The 19,744-nt window shown below is 41.1% G+C and overlaps 1 protein-coding gene across 1 annotated transcript in view; it reads right to left on the bottom strand.

The window, feature by feature from the left end:
• MAGI2 (membrane associated guanylate kinase, WW and PDZ domain containing 2) overlaps window positions 1–19,744 on the bottom strand; it is a 1,346,582-nt gene that overhangs the window by 90,567 nt on the left and 1,236,271 nt on the right. Inside the window, exons 17-20 of the mRNA XM_060107590.1 lie at window positions 16,341–16,526; window positions 14,079–14,235; window positions 8,809–9,004; window positions 8,225–8,368 (exon numbers count right to left, since the gene is read on the bottom strand). Coding sequence (XP_059963573.1) covers window positions 8,225–8,368; window positions 8,809–9,004; window positions 14,079–14,235; window positions 16,341–16,526 — 683 coding nt within the window. The remainder of the gene's footprint in view (window positions 1–8,224; window positions 8,369–8,808; window positions 9,005–14,078; window positions 14,236–16,340; window positions 16,527–19,744) is intronic.

Genomic DNA, 19,744 nt, shown 5'->3' with positions numbered 1-19,744 from the left:
GTAATAGAATGGAACATTCTTAATCTGATAAAGGTTATTTATATAAACTCATTCAACATTATGTTTTTTTTTTTTTTTTTTTTTTTTGCGGTATGCGGGCCTCTCACTGTTGTGGCCTCTCCCGTTGCGGAGCACAGGATCCGGACGCGCAGGCTCAGCGGCCATGGCTCACAGGCCCAGTCGCTCCGCGGCATGTGGGATCTTCCCGGGCCGGGGCACGAACCCGTGTCCCCTGCATTGGCAGGCGGACTCTCAACCACTGCGCCACCAGGGAAGCCCTACATTATGTTTAATGGTGAAAGCATTCCCTTTAAGATTAGAAATAAAATAAGAGGGCTTGTTTGACTACTTCTATTCAGCATCATACTGAAAACCAAGTGAATGCAGTAAAATAAGAAAAAGAAATAAAAAGACTTAAAAGGAAGACACAGAATTCTCATTATTTGCAGAAAATGTGATTATCTATATAGAAAATCCAGAGGAAGTTACAGATAACTTATTTGAATTAATAAGAGTTTAGTAATTTTGCATGATATAATTGATCAATATACAGAAATCAACTGTCTTTCTTTTCACTGGTAACACAGTTAATTTCAATATTACATTAAATACAAAAGTAAAAGTAAAACATGCAAATGCCTAGAATCAATCTAGCAAAATATGTTCAGGTATGTTATGGAAAAAACTATGAAACTTTATTTAAGCAGTTTATGGAAAATCTAAATAAATGGATTATGTCATGTTCACAGACAGAAAGACTCAATGTTATAAAGATGTAAGTTTTTCCACATTTATTTATGGTTTCTAAGCAATTCCAATAAAATTCCCAATAGGACAAGAAACTTCTAAAATTTTATACGGAAGGGCAAAGGCCCAAGAACATTCAAACACTCCTGAAGAATTAAGATGTATGTCTGGGGATGAGGGAACACGCAGTTTCTCCATCAAAACTCAAGACTTATTAAAAGGCAGATGAGTATAGTATTGATGTAGGTATAGAAAAATAGACCAGTAGAACAGTATAAAGAATCTATAAACAGACCATTGCATTTATAGAAATTTTATTTATTATGGAGCTGTCATTGCAGATTGTGGGGGAAATGAGAGGAAATCCAATAAATGATGCTGTGACAGGTGGTTATCCATCTGGAAAAACTGAAATTGTATTTCTTCCTTTTACTACACAGAGGAATCAATTCTAGGTAATTAAAGACAGATATGAAAAAGCAAAACTATAAAACTTTTAGAAGAAGATGTAGGGAATCTTTAAGAATATGAGTTGGGAAATGATTTTTCAAAGATGACACAGAAAGCAGAAACTATAAAGGAAAAGGCTGATTAAGTCTATTACACTAAAATTAAGACCTTCTGTTTATCAAAGGGCATCATAAAGAAGGTGAAACTATAAGCCATAAGCTGGGGTAAAGTATTTGCAACATGAAAAACTATCACCAGGAACATACAAACACTTCTAAAATCAATATGAAAAGAAGGAAAGATTTAACAGAAGATGGGGAAATGATATGAAGAGGCATCTTTAAGAGGGAATAAGAAAGTCCAGTAAACCTAAGGAAAGATGATGAATATTATTTGTAATCAAGAAATGCAAATTTAAACCTAAACGATATGTCATTTTCTACCTACCAGAATAAGAATTTAAAAGTCTGAAATACAAATCTTGCGAGGATGTGTCGTAATGGAAACTTTCACATTGCTGGTATGAGTATAAATTTGTACAACCACCTAGGAAAATATGTCTGAGTTATTTAGTTAAGTTAAATATATGCTCTCCTAGGTATATAGTATAGTCTACAGAATTTCTTGCATATGTGCAGCAGGAAATATGTACAAGGAGAGTGTTAGTTGCAAAAAAAAACTGGAAACAACCCAATGTCCACTAATAGAGAAAACTTCAACTCTCCATAGATAACTAACATAGACTGTAGCATATTCATACCATGGAATAATTTACAGCTTCATGCATCAACCTGGATGAGTGTCATGAACATAAAGTATAAAAAGCAAACCACAGAGAAGAACATGTACAGTACGATTCATTCATATAAAGTTCACTAAGTGTACAAAACTAAGTAATATAGTTAAGAGGTACACACATATGTGGCAAGACTAGAAGGAGTGACAATATTTAGGGTGCTGGTTACTTCTGGAGGCTGGAGAGTGGGAGGAGAATGGAATCATAGGAGACTGGAGATTTTTTTTTTTTTAAACTGGGCTAAGGGTTCACGGGTGCTTGAATCACTGTTAGCATATATACAATTACATATGTTAGAAATATTCTTCTAAATGGTTTTATGTTTAATAAAAACAATATAAAACAGAATACTTTTATTCTGTAGTCACAGGTTAGTCATGTCTGGACCACAGAAGGAGAAGTGACAAATATAAAAGAAGCTGCCATCAGGGAATTTTCCTTTTCATTAAAAAAAAAAAAGGAAACAAAGATGGATAAGCAGTAAGTATCTTTTTCACACACTATTCAGTCTTACAAAATGTGGTTGGTGATTCCAAGGCCCACTGCAGGCTGACTTTTGTGTCATGTAAGTTTCAGGAAGAAGATAAACCATTTTATACCAAAGTTTATGCAATGCTAACTAGGCATGGATAGTTGTTATACAGTTATTAAGGTGATGAAGTTAAAAAGTTATGTTCTTTCTTTAAAATAAAAAAATATTTTATGGAAATGGGAAAATATTATACTTTTATGGAAACAGGAAAATACCTTTCCAAGAGCAAACTTGATCTCCTTTCAGATGTCTTTTAACTCAACTCTCAATTTTTATTCAAGCACTTTTAGAACTACTATCCCTTCCCTCCAGAAGTCTCCTGGTTTCTTAGGAAGCTTCACCAGCAAATTACTTCATATGTTCATTATTCTTTGCCTGTGTTTTCTGTTTATTCTCAGTTTTTAATTAGATTATGTCCCTAAGAGTGTTGTGCCAGAGATTTATTCATCAGTTATGAAAATTATATCTCTCTCAACTTTATTAGACTATTTTACAAACTTAAAAAGTCTTCTTTTTAAAACAGATCCATTACTATTTTCTAATACTTTCTTACACTTTTCCTTGAAATCTGAATGTCATTTGTGTTTCTCTTCTGATATTAGCCTTCTTGAATGACTGAGGAAAAGCAATCAGACAAGACGATTATCTTTCTATTTCCCATTCCCCTTACTGTCTACAATTACTGATTGTGTTTTGTTTTGTCTCTTTAATGTTTATTACATCATATTAATTGATGTTGAAACACTAGCTACTAATTAAAGTCAAAACTTGCTACTCTCTTTTTTTTTATGAAGTGAATATTTCATGTAATTATGTTTCACATTGTTTTTCTTGGTGTTTATTCTAATTGCACTATTCTATTCAAGTTCCATATCATGACATGTCATAATATCTAAGTCCCTCTCTCAATATCATAAGTCACTCACAAATTAATACCTCACTTCTTTGTCTTAATAAGAAAAATTAATTCTACCACCTGAAAAACTGCTCAGATCCTCCCAAAAACTCTATATGGTAGATATAATTCTTCCTATTTTATAGGCACTGAGGTTCAACAAAGTGAATTGATGTTTCTAAATTTAATAAAGCAAATGCATCATGTTTGCTTATTTTGGAGGTTGAGAGCAGGGCTGAGGGTTTAGAAGGGATCAAAACAGTCATATTTTTAGTAAATCTTTAAATTCATTTATTGTTATGTTTATATGTTTCTGATAAAGGAGGTTCTAGAATCTCTCTTTTATTTATTATTATTTTTTTTTTTGCTGTATGCGGGCCTCTCACTGCTGTGGCCTCTCCCGTTGCGGAGCACAGGCTCCGGACACACAGGCTCCGCGGCCATGGCTCGCGGGCCCAGCCGCTCCGCGGCATGTGGGATCTTCCGGGACCGGGGCACGAACCTGTGTCCCCTGCATCGGCAGGCGGACTCTCAACCACTGCGCCACCAGGGAAGCCCTAGAATCTCTCTTTTAAATAAGCATTCAATTGATCTTCTGAAAAAGATTTTCTTATCCTCTCCCCTGTATCTAGACCTGGCTTGTAAATCTGACCCTCAGAAGGAGCCATTATTTTCCCCACTACTTTCTGATTGTGGTTTGCTGTCGGTACGTTCTCATATTTTGAGGGAACCCATTGACCTCATCAGGATACCTTATCAGGATACCTGTTTCATCAAGTGGAAAGAAAGTATTTATTTAACAAAAAAACTGAGTAAACATACAATACTTTCCGAGGAGGAGGAAAGAAATAATTCATGTTCTGTGGGAGTACTTATTAATCAATTTGAAAGTCAGACAGTCTAACTTGCCAAAGATCTCAGCTAAGATGATTTTCTCTGCTGCAGGTGCCCAGAAATACTAGAGTGAAATCATTCACCTGGGACTCACTTTTGGGATATGCCCACCTGTCCCTCACCAGATCTGTAAAAGGACACCTGAGGTGGGAAGAACTCTGGTATTTCTCTTGGATGCCTAGGATATCTGTTGGATGCCTAAAGACATGCTTTAAAAATACGTATCTGTGCCATCATTTCTTAACATTCCCAGTGTGAGAGGAATGTTTTTACACCTCTGTTAGCCACCTCCTCTGACATCGGATTTACCTGGTTTTCTCTGTCATCTTAGCAAAGTCTTGTACTACTAAACAGGCGCATACCATCACTGTCCTACAACCAAGACTAACATAAAAGGCCCAGGAAAAGCCTCAGATTCAGAGACTAACATCTGGTGCGTTAACTCAGTGTTCAAAACTAGTGCTACTTATAGTCCTAATCCACGGGCACAGTAATTCATTAACTGTTACATGAAGTGATTTTTCAGAATCACCCAGCTCTTGTGCAGTAATTCTGAGTTGGGCAATTTTACTGTACTGAGTTTAATCTAAGACACCCTGCTATTGCCAGGCACTTCCTAGCTTTTCCCTTCTGTTTCTGATCATGAAAAAAGGAAAAACAAAACAAAACAAAACTGTACAGTGTGTTCCAAACTTGCTTGATCACAAAGCGTGTGTTTAGTTTGGGCACAGAGGCAATAATGCATGAACACTGAAGGTGAAGGAATCACAGTTAACACGAAGAAATATGCCTGAGTGTTTTAAAGGTTGGGAAGGACCTGGTGCTAGCTTCTCTTCTTCTTGAGCTTATTTTTAATGTAACCTGTGAATGTCTAGTTCACCTACTTTTCTCAGAAGTCTTGGAACTTTATGAACCAAGCCATAATACCCATGGAGTGAACAGCTGCCTTATAAGCATCATCTGCACAGATATTTAAGATCTATATGTATCTGGGCAACAACGGTATCAAGGGGGAATTTTATAATAAATTCCTAATTATTTTCACTGTTGAATTCCCAAATTGGTAACCTGTATGTTATCGAGTTTATGCATTAAAATAATCAAAGCATTGAGTCATGCAAATATTAATCTATCCTGGTCCTTGCTGAAATAATTCAAACACATCTGTGAATTAAAGGTTATTGCTCATTAGTAAGTGCTAATGAAGGTAGAAAAGATTAGCTTTAAATGACTAAATTTGATAATAAACATGAAAACAAGATCTGAATTCGTTATGTGCTATGATCAAGAACAACTGTTGATCTTTAACTCTACAGATACAAAATATTTATCAAATTCAAACAGTAGTGAATACGTTTGTATTATCTAGTAGCACCTTTGAACTTACGTGATGAAGTAGTTTCCTTCCCTGACACGGAGTTTGTTACCCTAGACAAGTTCTCCGTTGATGCCGTAAGAATCCATGAGTAACAAAAACCCAAAACAGGCCTTCCCTGGTGGTGCAGTGGTTAAGAATCCGCCTGCCGATGCAGGGGACAAGGGTTCGAGCCCTGGTCCGGGAAGATCCCACGTGCCGCTGAGCAACTAAGCCCTTGCACCACAGCTACTGAGCCTGAGCTCTAGAGTGTGTGCTACGCAACAAGAGAAGCCCCCGCAATGAGAAGCCCTCACACCTCAACGAAGGGTAGCCCCCGCTCGCCACAACTAGAGAAAGCCTGCACGCAGCAACAAAGACCCAACACAACCAAAAAAGAATAAATAAAATAAACTTAAAAAAAAATCCAAAACATCTGAATATTAAGTATAACCCTTAAAAGCAGAAAAAAGTCATCCATTCATCCCTGCCAAGTTCCTAGCCTTATTTTAAAGATCAGAAATAAAATCAAACAGTAAAATTGATCCACAGAATTTCTGTGACTTTCAAGTGACTTGTTTTCTTTGAGAATTAAAAGCTAGAAATATATATATATAGTAGTCCAAAATAAACACCCATATCTAAAACTGGCCATAATAACTCCTTTTGGACAGCTTGTACACAGAAAGAATGCGTTGCTTTATAAAAATGACATGGAAAATGGTGAAATATTGCTTATTTCTAAAGTCTTTGACAAGAAGTGAAAATACCATTTTCTGAAACCCAGGTAGAGGACTCATTTTTATCACCTGCCAGAAGAAAAGGCATCTTTCCTAAAATTGAGCACCTGCCTACAGAATTCTAAATCTGTGTTTCCATGGATTTAAGGACCTGAGGTAAACCATTGGAACAGGATGGAAAACTCCCTGGACAGGATCTAGGGGGAATGAACGAAGCCTGACCCCCACACATCCTAACTGTGCCATACCTATGTCATGACAGCCTCCCTTTAGCTCAGTGGTTCCCAAACTTCAGCTTGTACCAGATTCACCTGGAGGTGGATCACACAAACACGGCCTGGTGGCCTCACTCCTAGAGTTTCTGATTCAGTAGGTCTGCGACGGGGCTGGAGAATCTGCATTTCTAACACATGCCCAGGGGATGCTGATGTCAGGGACCACACTGAGAACTACTGCTTTGGCTTAAATTTTATAGAAAGAGTATTCTTTTTACATAAGAGTACTTCTATATTTAGGCTTCTATGTTTTGGGAGAACTGAATACATTGATTAGCCATTTCGACCATTTGTTATCAAATGTGGCCACCGTTTGGAACCCACACCTCTAAAATCCACTTGTGGGGTAAGGGGAGGTCCCCTCTCACAGGGCTCTGGTCATCTCACTCATGGCTTCTGTGCTGCGTTGTTTTCCACTGCACCACAAAGATTAATTTTGTTCTAGCGAACCACTTGTGAATTGGCTTTGCAGCATTGTTAACAAAGTGGGAATGGGGAGGTAAGAAACCATGCAGAGACTGATTCTAAAACCACATGCAGAAGGGGTAAGAGGAGACTGGTGTTGGATCAAGGCGGGGACTGTCATTCTCCTGAGTCAGCCTTGCCTGGGTTCAAATTCCAACTTGGATGCTTCCCAGTTGTCAAGGGCATGGAGAAAAATAGACACATGTACACTTTCTACTTTTGCACCATGGATGATTCACTGACTCGGAAATGAGACTATAGAAATGGCAGACTGGGTGGTAGGAATGTCAGTTCCATTCCACTGACAGGAGCAGTCGGTTGGTGAAACTCAGCCCAAGAATCTGAAGCTCTAGAACCCGAGAACCACAGCTTTTCTGTATTAACTTAAAGAGCAAGGAGGGAGGAGAAGAATCATGCTAGATTTTATTTCTAATAACTAACCTTTTCTATGTGCTTACTAGATGACATTTTATAGAGAGAGACTGACTAGTGTTCTGTATCGTTAGCAAGTTTTGTTTTGTACCTTGAGAGGAAGAATCAGTTACGCGTCCACCAGGTGCCTCAAAGTAACTATTACATTAAAAATCCACCCTCAGCTTAAACTCGAATTGGAAAATGTTTGACCGCTACCATCTTTAAGGACAACGTGTATCCAAGAAGCCTCATTCCCCTTTCTCCTGCTTCTTTCTGCCCAACGTCAAAGCCCAAGGCAGTCAACTCCAAAGAAGTAGTCCCAAAGAAACACAAAACCATGTGAAGAAAAAAGCATGACACTAAAAATAAATTTCAAAAGATTCAATCTCAGATAAAAACCGAATCCTCAAACCACGCAAAAAATTATGGAACCATGTTTCCATTTCAAGCTATTTTTTAGATTACTCTGTTTTCTTTAGTTTGTTCTTTAGAGAAACATATATATATATAAACACCATCTTGAGAGTTTTCAATTAGAAGCTATAAGAAGGAAAACAAGAGATCATTCTTAAACAATGTTTGGGCGAACCTTTAGAAAACACCACAAGGAGCGCTTCTTTCAGAATTAAGCAATTCTATAAATAAAAAGAGAACACTCTTACCCTCATCCTTCCATTTCTTATTGCTGGCCCGTCTTCTGCCAATCTCAACACGTACAGATCCATTTTGTACTCCCTTCCTCCACGAATACTGAATCCAAATCCTTTGGCTCCTTTCTCCATGTCCACAGTGAAATAATCAAAATCCTTTGGGGTTGGGGAGAAGATAGAATAAACAATTGTTTAATATCAGAGATGCTTCCCCGGCCTGTCCCTCTGTTCTTCTCTCGCATAGTTAGCGTGTTCCAACTGACACGATATCGTGAGGAGTAATGTGATTTCACCATCTAGCAAAATGCAAGACAAGATTCCAAAGGCCTGAGCAGATTGGAACACAGTTTCCTCAGTCATTAAAAGAATTGCTGGGTAGCTTGTTTACTTTGGTACGCATCCTTCAGTACTCATCTGTTTACTGGGCAAACATGTAACTATTGCATATAGGCCTGAGTGATATTACCTCTCCTTTGAATGTTCTCATTCACTGCTGTGGAGCACCATAAATAAATGCACCAGAGTTGTGTGTGTGTGTGAATGACAGGTCTGCTGATTGGAAAAATGAAATAAATGCAACGGGATCTTTGAGGTACCTGGGGCTGCCTGTAGTCTGACAGAGGGAACTGCCTGGTGTCAGGGGAGGGCTGCCTGTAGTCCAAGGGCGGGGCTTGCAGATAGTCCCCTCCTGGGGGCTGCCGGTAGTCCAGTGGGGGCTGCCTGTAGTCCGTGAACGGAGGCTGTCGGATATCTGGTTTCACATCTTGCCTTGCTTTTACTTCTGACCTGTAACTAAATGAATGGAAATGGTACTTGCTTTGGTATCTCAGCATTCTAAGGAGATTAGAACGACTTCAGGACCTCCAGGCATGGAGAGGCCACACCTCTTGTTGGTCCTTTTCATGTTCAGGATTATGAGAAGATTCAATAAATGATAAGTATTATTTTTAAATCTCTGACAAATGCCATACGGTATACTTTTCATTTGGCTCCTTAAGAAATCAAGGTAAAAGTGATGGTCACTTAGAACTTTGTGGAAAAGGACTTACGGATAACCTTCTTTGACTCTGCTATTTAAAAACTGTGCAACTGCAGCAAATCTAGGGACTCACACACTTAACCGTACATCCCCAAACAACAGTCTGTCTTAATATCAGTAAACCAACAGTCTCAATTTCTCTCTCTCTCTCTGACACACACACAGCATCCGTTACTTCATGAAAACAGGATTGAAGTGATCTCTAAATACTCTATGAATACCTAACTAAAGGCTGTTTTAACCTGTTAGCTTGGGGCTTTTTGAATATCATACAGAGGTTAAAGGAGTGAAAGTAAGGTATAATCACCAACTACAAATCAAGCAGAAAGTCACTGGGTCATTGCTAAAAGTAGAAACATATCATACAGAGGTTTAAATACTAGACCGTAACTCTCGGGCTTAGTATCAGATACTATCATGGTCATTAGACAGAAGGAAAGGCAAAAGTGTTTATGTCTAACACTTGTCTTATTCTTGTTTCTAGATATTATTTCGTTTCTAGTTATTAATACATACAGAGACCAAAACTAATTGTTTAGTTCTGTTCTGTGAATCCAAATTGCTCTAAACTGAGGGGCTTCCAGGGCCAAAAAAGGGCTAAAGTAGCCAATACCTACCATTATGGGATCATTAATAAGATAAACTGAAAAAATTATCACCATAATATAGAGGCCACTTAACTCTGTAGTTCATTGCCTGTTGCCATGACAACACTCCATATAATGAGCTACTTAGGGATACAGGTCGATTAGAAAAACACATTCACACACTGATAGCGTATGGCAATAGATGTGTTTATTTGGGGTTTTGAAAGGGGGTTAGAAATGCAGTTATTTTAATAACGCTTTGAGTAGTTCCCATTTGTTACTTAACTTGCAGAAGTGACACATTCCTTTTGTGAGATGCATAATTTAGGCTTTGCTTTATACCTCAGCAAGCTGTCCACTCACCTACTGAGGGTGTGCATTCTGAGAATAGAATTATTTAAAATACGCTTTGAATAAGATGCTTAACTAGACAAACGCATGAATTAAACAAAAGGAATTGGACTGGGTGACATTTGTTGGTGTGTCGGTTCCTTTTTAGAAATCATGTGCTTGGTGGTTTAGATGTCACATTGTTTTAAGTTATAGCACAGTCACTTTATTTTCATTATCTCTGTGGTATTGGTATGGAATATCCATTATGAGCTTTGTTTCCAACCAGATGTGTCATGAGGTATAGCAGAAGAGGGTGAGATGTTAAGAGTCTCCCCAGAGCCTTAGAAACAGGGACAGTTAGAACTTGTAACAGCAACCATCCAAGCCTGCCTCTGAGCATTCCCATTTCATTCAACAGTGCCACATGCAGGATTTTATGTTGAAGAAGAATTCTTTAATAAGGAAAATATACTTAATTTTTATGAGTGTTGTTAACTTTTAAATGAATGATACACTAGTTAGGCCAAAGTTGTTACTCTGAATTTGTGAAACACTTTATTTTAAGGAGAACTCAGGATCATTAAAAACAAACAAACAGCCTCTTAAAAGTTCCTTTACTTATGAAAGGTTCGTAGGTTGTATATCAGTATAACTCTTTGTAGCTATTAATTCACTATTAAAGAGACTTTAGAGATGATAAAACCAGACTGCTAATGGTAAATTCTAGCAGAATTTTATGGTATGAATAAGTTCCAGAATCAAAAAATGCTGCCCATGTGGTAGGGGATCTTACGGTGGGCTTTTGCCTCATGTGGGCCTTTCAAGAATTGCTTCCAGGGCTTCCCTGGTGGCGCAGTGGTTGAGAGTCCGCCTGCCGATGCAGGGGACAGGGGTTCGTGCCCCAGTCCGGGAGTATCCCACATGCCGTGGAGCGGCTGGGCCCGTGAGCCATGGCCGCTGAGCCTGCGCGTCCGGAGCCTGTGCTTTGCAACGGGAGAGGCCGCGACAGTGAGAGGCCCGCGTACCGCAAAAAAAAAAAAAAAAAAAAAAAAAAAAAAAAAGAATTGCTTCCAGCCTGCAGCATCTTAGTGCACAAAGTCTATGAAAGAAGTCAATTTCCAATGCTTTCCACTAATCTTGCTATTTAAAAGAAGTAAATAATGATTGCCTTTGCTGGGAAGGTGATCTCTGCTATTTATACTTAGTTTCTGAATATATTACACAAGGGCTGTTTGTTGTTTTCAAAAAATGCTTCTCCTTGAACAGGATTTTGCTTATGTTCATATTAAAATTATTTTGTTTCCTGAGCATGCACCAAAAGGATGTTATGAGACAGAGAAACAAGTAGAGGTGTGCAGAGTGTCAGGAGGAAGCCAATTCAAGAGTAAATAAGACAGGATAAAATATTCACTTCTCCTAACTCATAAGATAAAAATTTGCGAGCAGATTGTCACTTTATTTTATCTCACTTTAACATGGAAACTGGCTCAATTTGACATGTAGGTGGGCACTTCTTGTACAAATGAATTAATAGGAAATTCATACTGTGTGCTTGGCCTACAAGCTGTCTTGGAGACATCTGTATGTAGCCTGATGTAGAAAAAGGCAAAGAGTTTCTCTCTGATACCATGACCATTTTTTAAATGCAGCTAGAAAAATGGTTCTAGTATCTGTAAGATTATGGAATCTCTTCATTCATTTGGAAAAGAGCCACCTACTAACAATCAAACAGCAAAGCCAGGAAACTTCAGTGCCAGGCAAGGACCCTAGAACAGGAGTGGGCACTTTCCAGGCATTTAATATTACTGAAGCAAAAATAGCTAAGAACTCTGGGTAAATTTGTTGGTAATTTATAGAAATTTGGACCAGGTCAATCTGTTAATCCCAGAGTCAGGAAATATTTTATCCCACAGTCAGGCAAAACAAAAACAAAGACAAAGACAAAAACAAAACCATCCAAAGGCTGTTGCTTCTTTGACAGGGGCCTAGTCCCCGGTCGTAACTAGTAGCTGATGGGGACAGGAGAGTGGCCTTGCCCATTTGTCATTCTCCCCACTGAACTATAACACACTAGGGATGAGATTACCCACCCACAGGCCAGAAGCAAGAGTCCAATTTCCAGAAAGTTTAACTCTGGAAAGGGAAGACGCAGTTGTGGCTGGGAGGTTTAATTGACAGTAGCAGAGCCAAGTGGAAGCGTCTGAAGCTGGCTCCGGGACTGCTGGAGCGCTCAGGTCCTTCCTCCTAAATCTAAAGTGAATCCCGGGGAAAGCCAGTGCAATGTGTCCAAACAACACATGGTGAAAGCAAGCACATCTGGGGCTTATTACTGAGGCACCCAGGACATACTCCTCTTCTGGACTGTCAAATTCTTGCCTCTGGGCTTCCCTGGTGGCGCAGTGGTTAAGAATCTGCCTGCCAATGCAGGGCACACGGGTTCGTGCCCCGGTCCGGGAGGATCCCACATGCTTCGGAGCGGCTGGGCCCGTGCGCCATGGCCGCTCAGCCTGCACGTCCGGAGCCTGTGCTCCACAACGGGAGAGGCCACAACAGTGAGAGGCCCGCGTATCGCAAAAAAAAATAAAAATAAAAATTCTTGCCTCTGTATCATTTACCTTATGGGGCTTAGTCGTTTTTCTTCCCTGGACTATATTAAAACCATAAACAGCTGAGGACAATAGATATTTATGTTTCTATGAAAGCAAATGGGAGAAATCAGAATAGAACAGGGCTTCATGGAAAGAACACTTCTGGCACAGGGCAAGTATTGGCTTTGCAACATTGTGAGTGGTAAATCTAGAAAGTTCTGGGACTCAAAAACTGGGTCTCACTTCATCTTCACCAACAGGGGAGGCAGGAGATGGGTAGCAGATGTTCAGAAAACGTTAGAATCACGGAAAGGACCAGTGAGGGTTTTGTTTTCAGAGATGTTCCCGTGGGTTGTTCTATTTTTCTCCTTCGAAAGGGCAAAACCAACATGGGAACATGTCTTCATCTCTTTCTTTAATGGCGCAACCTAACCCAGGCTCCCCGTTACACACACGTCTCAATAAGAAGACAGTGTTGTTTTCCTATGGCAGCCTTTTATTCTGCAAGTTCACAAGGCCTGATCACATTAGTTCGTGATGTGAAATGGAAGAATCTCATGAGACCGTGGGCAGGTGAAATGCAGTAAAAATACTAACTTACATTCATGCTCACAAATCCTTCAATGTTTCCCACCTCCACACCGCCGTTATTCTCCGAGCCATCACGTGCATGGCTCGGTGGCCACGGTGGCCACTTCTAACTTCTAACTTCATTCATTCTGATCAGCCTCCAGTGTGCTCTCTACGGGGCCAACTGAGAGATCTTGAAAAGCTACTCCAAGGATGTCAGTCCTCAGCTTAAAACCCTCCAATGACCTCTCACAACACGTACGATAAAGATCAAAATCTTTAACAAACCTATGAGACCCTTTAGGGCAGTTCCCCACCAGCCAGTCTCACTGGCTTCATCTCAAACCATGCTCCTGCCCGTCTGCCCCCACTACACTGGCCTTATTTGCCTCCTTCGTGCTTGCATACTCCCTCCTGCCAAAGGGCCTTTGTATATGATACTGTATATTGTATCTATGACTCCGTCTGGACCCTCTTTAATGTGCTCTACAGCTAGGTAAACCCTACTCATCTGCAATGATGCATCATTTCCTCAGGAAAGCTTCTCTTACTGTGAAGGATAGACACCTGTATTTGCTAATGAAACTACGTTTACAACATACATACAATCTCAAAATCACACAAAGGTGCACACGGTGATTTCTACATTATGCAAATCTCTCTCCTGCCTGTGACCTGTCCTGTCCCAAACTCTCTCTCCCCCCACGTCCCTCACTACTCAGCAGCAGAAAAGCCAGAGGAGACTTTACCTGTTTTCATGTCCTTGCAGCTGAAGCGGCTGAGGAGGAGCTGGCTGGGCGACAGGACTGTTGGGGGTGGCCGGGCTGGGCTGGGCCAGGGGGCTGTGCTGCTGGGCCAGGGGGCTGTGCTTCTCTGAGCTGGGCGCCGAGGCTGGGCTGTTGAGCTCTGCGGTGGGAAACCAAAGAGGCAAATGCAGTCAGGTTGGCTTTTTTTTTTTTTTTTCTTTTGTGGTACGCGTGCCTCTCACTGCTGTGGCCTCTCCCGTTGTGGAGCACAGGCTCCGGACGCACAGGCTCAGTGGCCATGGCTCACGGGCCCAGCCGCTCCGCGGCATGTGGGATCTTCCCGGACCAAAGCACGAACCCGCGTCCCCCGCATCAGCAGGCGGACTCCCAACCACTGCGCCACCAGGGAAGCCCCAGGTTGGCATCTGATAAAGGGCAACAGGTGGCCAGAGTTGGTTCCTCTGCTTCGTCACATGACTCAGGGCTTTGGTTCCTCTAGTTTCTGTTAGGCTTTAAGATAGCAGCTTAGACTTAGCAAGTTCTAAGTCCGCTCCCGGAATTAGTATTCTTCCATTAATCATGAGGGTGTTGAACAAGGTTATGAACAGAATCTCTTGTCATTTTGTCAGAAGAAATGACTACCATGAAAAACTTATTAAAATGATGAAAAATCATTCAAAGGAGTAATCTCTAAAATATATTCTATTTGTTCCAGCATTACTTGCTGCAAGAAAAGTGTTTTAGCCACTACTTTTTGGTTGTGATGAGAAGTCCTACCAGTATCCCAAAGTTTGGATAAGGAATTAACTATCAGAAAAGTAAGTGCTTTTCACAATCCTTTCTTCAGTTCCTTGTTTGTCTTATTGTCTAATAATCTTCTGGACTCCATGGTTCTCCGGAAAGAAAAAAGAACATTGGACAGAGGAAGGTTCATAAGTTGTTCTCTGTTAAAACTGCTTCTTGGTCTTTCTTGTTTAGCATCAAATTTTCAACTGAAGTTATCTCTCCATGTTGGAATAAGAGCAGGACAGACATATTTCATACTGGGAAAAGGGAGAAGCAAGTCTTTTGTGACCAATTTTGCTTAGAGTTAACTTCTGTTGAATATTTTATACATACTGTTGCCTGCAGATAACAAGTTAAAAATGGTCTTTTTTTTTTGGCTGGGTGACAAAAAAGAAGTGATCTATTAGCATTCCCTTATAAATCACTCTCCCCTTCCTTTGCTCTCACCCTAAATTTTAAAATTTCTTCTCCACTTGTATCATCAGGGTTTCTCAACCTTGGCACTACGGACACTTGGGGCCAGATAATTCCTGCTGTGGTGGGTGGTCCTAGGCTCTGTAGGATGTTTACAGAGCAGCATCCTTGTCCTCTACCCACTCGACACCAGTAGCACCCCCGGCCCGATCATGACAAGCAAAAATGTCTCCAGACATTGCCAAATGCCCCTTGGGGGGCCAAAATCACCTCCACTGAGAATCACTGTTTTATATTTAAAGTCAGGTGGCTGTTGATGCCTGCTTGTTAGATAGTCCCCAGAGGAAAGGAGGAGACGAGTAAACCAGAGGGGACAAAGGTGAGTGAGCCCATTCTTCTCCACGTGGGCACTGTGGTCCACTCACCAGCGAGCTCCAGAGGCTGAATTCACAAATGTCACTAATGAGCCATCAGCTAGTAATGAACCCACTGTGTCTGGAAATGGTGAACCGATGGTGCATCGGTGCTCAGAGAATTCCGCAGCCCCTTAAGGCATGGCTGTGAGTTGTGATGCTCACTACTCCTCAAGCCTCAGGGGGGAGTCCTTGTACAGAGGAATTCAAAAGGCTAAGTGGGCATTTACAATTCTTATCAGCTGCAACATTTCCTAAAGGAGCTCTCTTTATACCACAACTTCCTCAAGCTTTTCAACATCGATCTGACTTGGAAGAATCCTCCAGAGCTTAACTGTTCACAGGAATATTTTTTTTTTCTGTCAGATGTGTAACTTTATCATCTCTGTTGAATGGGTTCTGGCTTCATAGAACCATAAAAACAGCACTCCCAGGACCAAAGGGAGTGACTGGATAAGCCAGGGCCTTGGGATTCACACTAGTTATCCACAACACCACATAGCTTGATCTTTGAATGAAACGGGTACTGAGTAAACAGGATATGGGTTGCAACAGGGTGTTAAGTTTTGCAAACATGGAAAGAACAACTTGTGACTTTCTGACACCCTGACCGAAGCCAGGTGGGCTCCACGGCCCCCGTGCGGGCACTCACCCTCCTGAGGAATGATGCGAAGGGTGACGCTAAGACCTGCATCCTTGATGAGCTTCACGATGTCAGCGTGAGGCATGTTGATGATAGACTGGCCGTTCACGGCTAAGATCCGGTCTCCCACTTTTAGTTTTGCACAGCGATCTGCAGGACTCCCATCAATGATGCGTCCGATTTTATGTGGCACAGCTACAAAAACATCCCCAACAGAAACAGGTATCAGGGGCATTACCAGGACATGTTTTACCTTTGAGTAATCAGCGCATAGGAAACAATGCAATATCAGAATTCTTCCTTTTGTCCAGTGTATGTGCCTCTTGAGATTACAATCATCCCTATCAAATACAGCTCTGTGCATACTCCTGACACCAGAGTCTCTAAATTCAAGTCCTTCGCAGTGATGGGCTAATTCCAAACACATGGGCCATCATAATCACCCTAGGATTAAAAATACAGCTCTTTGGGTCTTATCCTAGACCTTGCAAATCAGAATGCTCATGTAGGAGGGGAGGACAACGGATTTTCAAGAAGCTCCTCAAGAGATTCTAATACATACAAAAAATTGAGAACCACAGACTTAGAACGCTGTGTCCAAAGAGCTCATACTCTAGGGACAACAATACAGTTCAGAAAAATATAATAAATGCTGGGAACTTCATATCTACCCTTTTCTGTTTTACTGAGAGGAGAAAACAAGGGAGACAAATACTTATATGGGAATTAGCCAGCTGGTGAGGAAGTTATGACCAACTTCCTACATATCTACTGAACTGTAGTTTAAAGGTTGATGCAGTTTTCAACTATTACCTCTTCTTTCTGATTCAATGCAAGTGGTGCTGAGATCTTGCTAATATCTGGTAGATAATATATTTCATCAAATCTAAGATGTCATCGATGCTAAGATATACCTTTCTTTTATGGACAACAAGAAAGAAATATAGAAAAAAAACCCTACTCTGGCAATTAAACAATGACACTTTGACGTACCATACTAATTTTTGAAATATTAAAATATGAAAAATGTGTGTTACAATTGATGAAATATGGTATATGTCTCTTTATTTTATTTATTTATTTATTTATTTTCCGGTACGTGGGCCTCTCACTGTTGTGGCCTCTCCCGTTGCGGAGCACAGGCTCAGGACGCGCAGGCCCAGCGGCCATGGCTCACGGGCCCAGCCTCTCCGCGGCACGCGGGATCCTCCCGGACTGGGGCACGAACCCGCGTCCCCCGCATCAGCAGGCGGACTCCCAACCACTGCGCCACCAGGGAAGCCCTATATGTCTCTTTAAAACAATGAAAATTCATTTTCTTTTTCATTATTCATTCATATATGTGGGGAGAGCCAGGTTCTTGGGGATATAGATTTTCTAGCAGGTTGACTCGTATTCAGTGTCATTGTTTTTATTCCTACCAGGTTATCTATTCCTGGGGTTGGACATTAATAGTGCACAGTGTCCCTATAAGTGCCCTCAAGAAGCTGACCATATAGAAAGCTGTTTCCTTTCCTTTTTTACTTCAAGACAGGAGCCCCAGTGGGGAAATTGCCTGTCAATGACTTGTTGCTCTCCCTGTGGAAGTCAGGGACTGACTTCACCTGCATAAAAAGGCAAAGATGCACTCCAACGTTCATCATGCTCCAGGGATGTCTGTCCCTTAAACTCTCAGTCTTGTGTATGTGTTACAGTGAAAGGCAAAACATCAGCTAATGGCCATGGTACGGAAGGACAATCAGAGAGTTAATGAACCAATACCTTGATCATATTTCTGCTGTGAAAGGTTACAGGTAGCATATGAAAATATTGGCTGAGCCTGCATCTCTGAAGTGAAACTCATCATGTTGCAAGCTCAAACACAGTTTTATTTACCACAAGCATGGTTGGCTTTAATTAAGAACACCTTACTTAAAGCATACTAATGACCATCCGACAGTCTTAGGACAATATACTGTTCAAGTAGAAATGTAATAAGAGCTCATTCATTTACTAATTGCATAACATGATATGGGTGTTGCAAGCTGTTTGGCCTTCACCTGTAATTAGAGTGAACTTTTGTTCCTGTTTTTGCCCCCTTTCATGTTCAAGAGTGTCCTGGAACAGTCAATAAATGATACGATCTCCTGGGTCATAATGCGTATATTGTTACCTATGACGACCTTTGAACAACTACATGACCTCTCTGAGTTTCTGTATTTCAACAGTAAAATTGGGATAATAATATAGTTGACCTCACAGGATGGTTCTGAGAAGTAAATGAGTTATCATACATAAAATGACTAGAACAGTGCTTGGCATTAAGAATTGCTAAGGATTAACTTTTCTTTCATTCTTTTTATTATGATTATTTTTAAGTGTTTCCGATATCACTGTTGACGTGTGCGTGTTTGTACGTAGGCACCAGCTCGAATTCTGTCTGCGTGGGATAAACCTGTAAAAACAGCTAAAACAGCTTCATTTGGGAAAGAGAGATACGTTTTGTGGAAAATACAGACACTAGATGAGGTCAAGAATCCTGTTTGCTTTTCTCAGGTTTCACAAAAAAGGTGTTGCAGGTCTCTGTAGGAAAACACCAACTTATAAGTAAGAGTTTATCATCCAAAGGGAAATCAGCCTAATACAGATCTCTTCTGTATATGATGCATTATCCACACTGAGCCTTATACACACACACACAATATTATAACTACATTAAAATAAATACAATTTGATCTTCAACAAACCATATGAGATACCTGATAGCATTAGCATTACATGTTTACAGTGGAGGAAACTGAGGCATGAAACAGTCCGCAATTTGCCCAAGGTCACATAGGCTGGCCAGGGTTTAGAATCCCAGACTGTCAGATTCCACAGCCTTTGCTCTTAAGCAGAGCCCCGTGCCTCTCCCGCCCTCACCATCCCCTCCCTCCACTCGAGTGCTCCCTGAGCGCCCAGTGCTTTCATTTGGTGAGTGCAGGCTGCCTCTAAGGAGGGAATCTAAATGCTTCGCCAGTGGCCCTGATTCGGGGGAGAGTGAAAGGCAGGAGCTTTGCTTAAAGTGGTTTCTTTGTGGCAGCTGTCTTTTTTTTTTTTTTTTTGCAGTACGCGGGCCTCTCACCGTTGTGGCCTCTCCCGTTGCGGAGCACAGGCTCCGGACGCGCAGGCTCAGCGGCCATGGCTCACGGGCCCAGCCGCTCCGCGGCATGTGGGATCTTCCCAGACCGGGGCACGAACCCGTGTCCCCTGCATCGGCAGGCGGACTCTCAACCACTGCGCCACCAGGGAAGGTGGCTGCTGTCTTTTGACAGGCAAAGCATGAGGAGAAGAGGGCAGAGAGGAGAGAACAGGGAAACTGGACGGCGCCTCAGATGCCATTTAGCGAGGACTTCACATCTTAGTGTCGTTCCTTTGAAGTAATTTCTTTGGGT

This window comes from Mesoplodon densirostris, chromosome 9, assembly GCF_025265405.1.
Source record: "Mesoplodon densirostris isolate mMesDen1 chromosome 9, mMesDen1 primary haplotype, whole genome shotgun sequence".
NCBI lineage: Eukaryota > Metazoa > Chordata > Mammalia > Artiodactyla > Ziphiidae > Mesoplodon > Mesoplodon densirostris.
The sequence above is the reverse complement of the archived record's forward strand: the minus strand, read 5'-3'. Positions and strand labels throughout refer to the sequence as shown.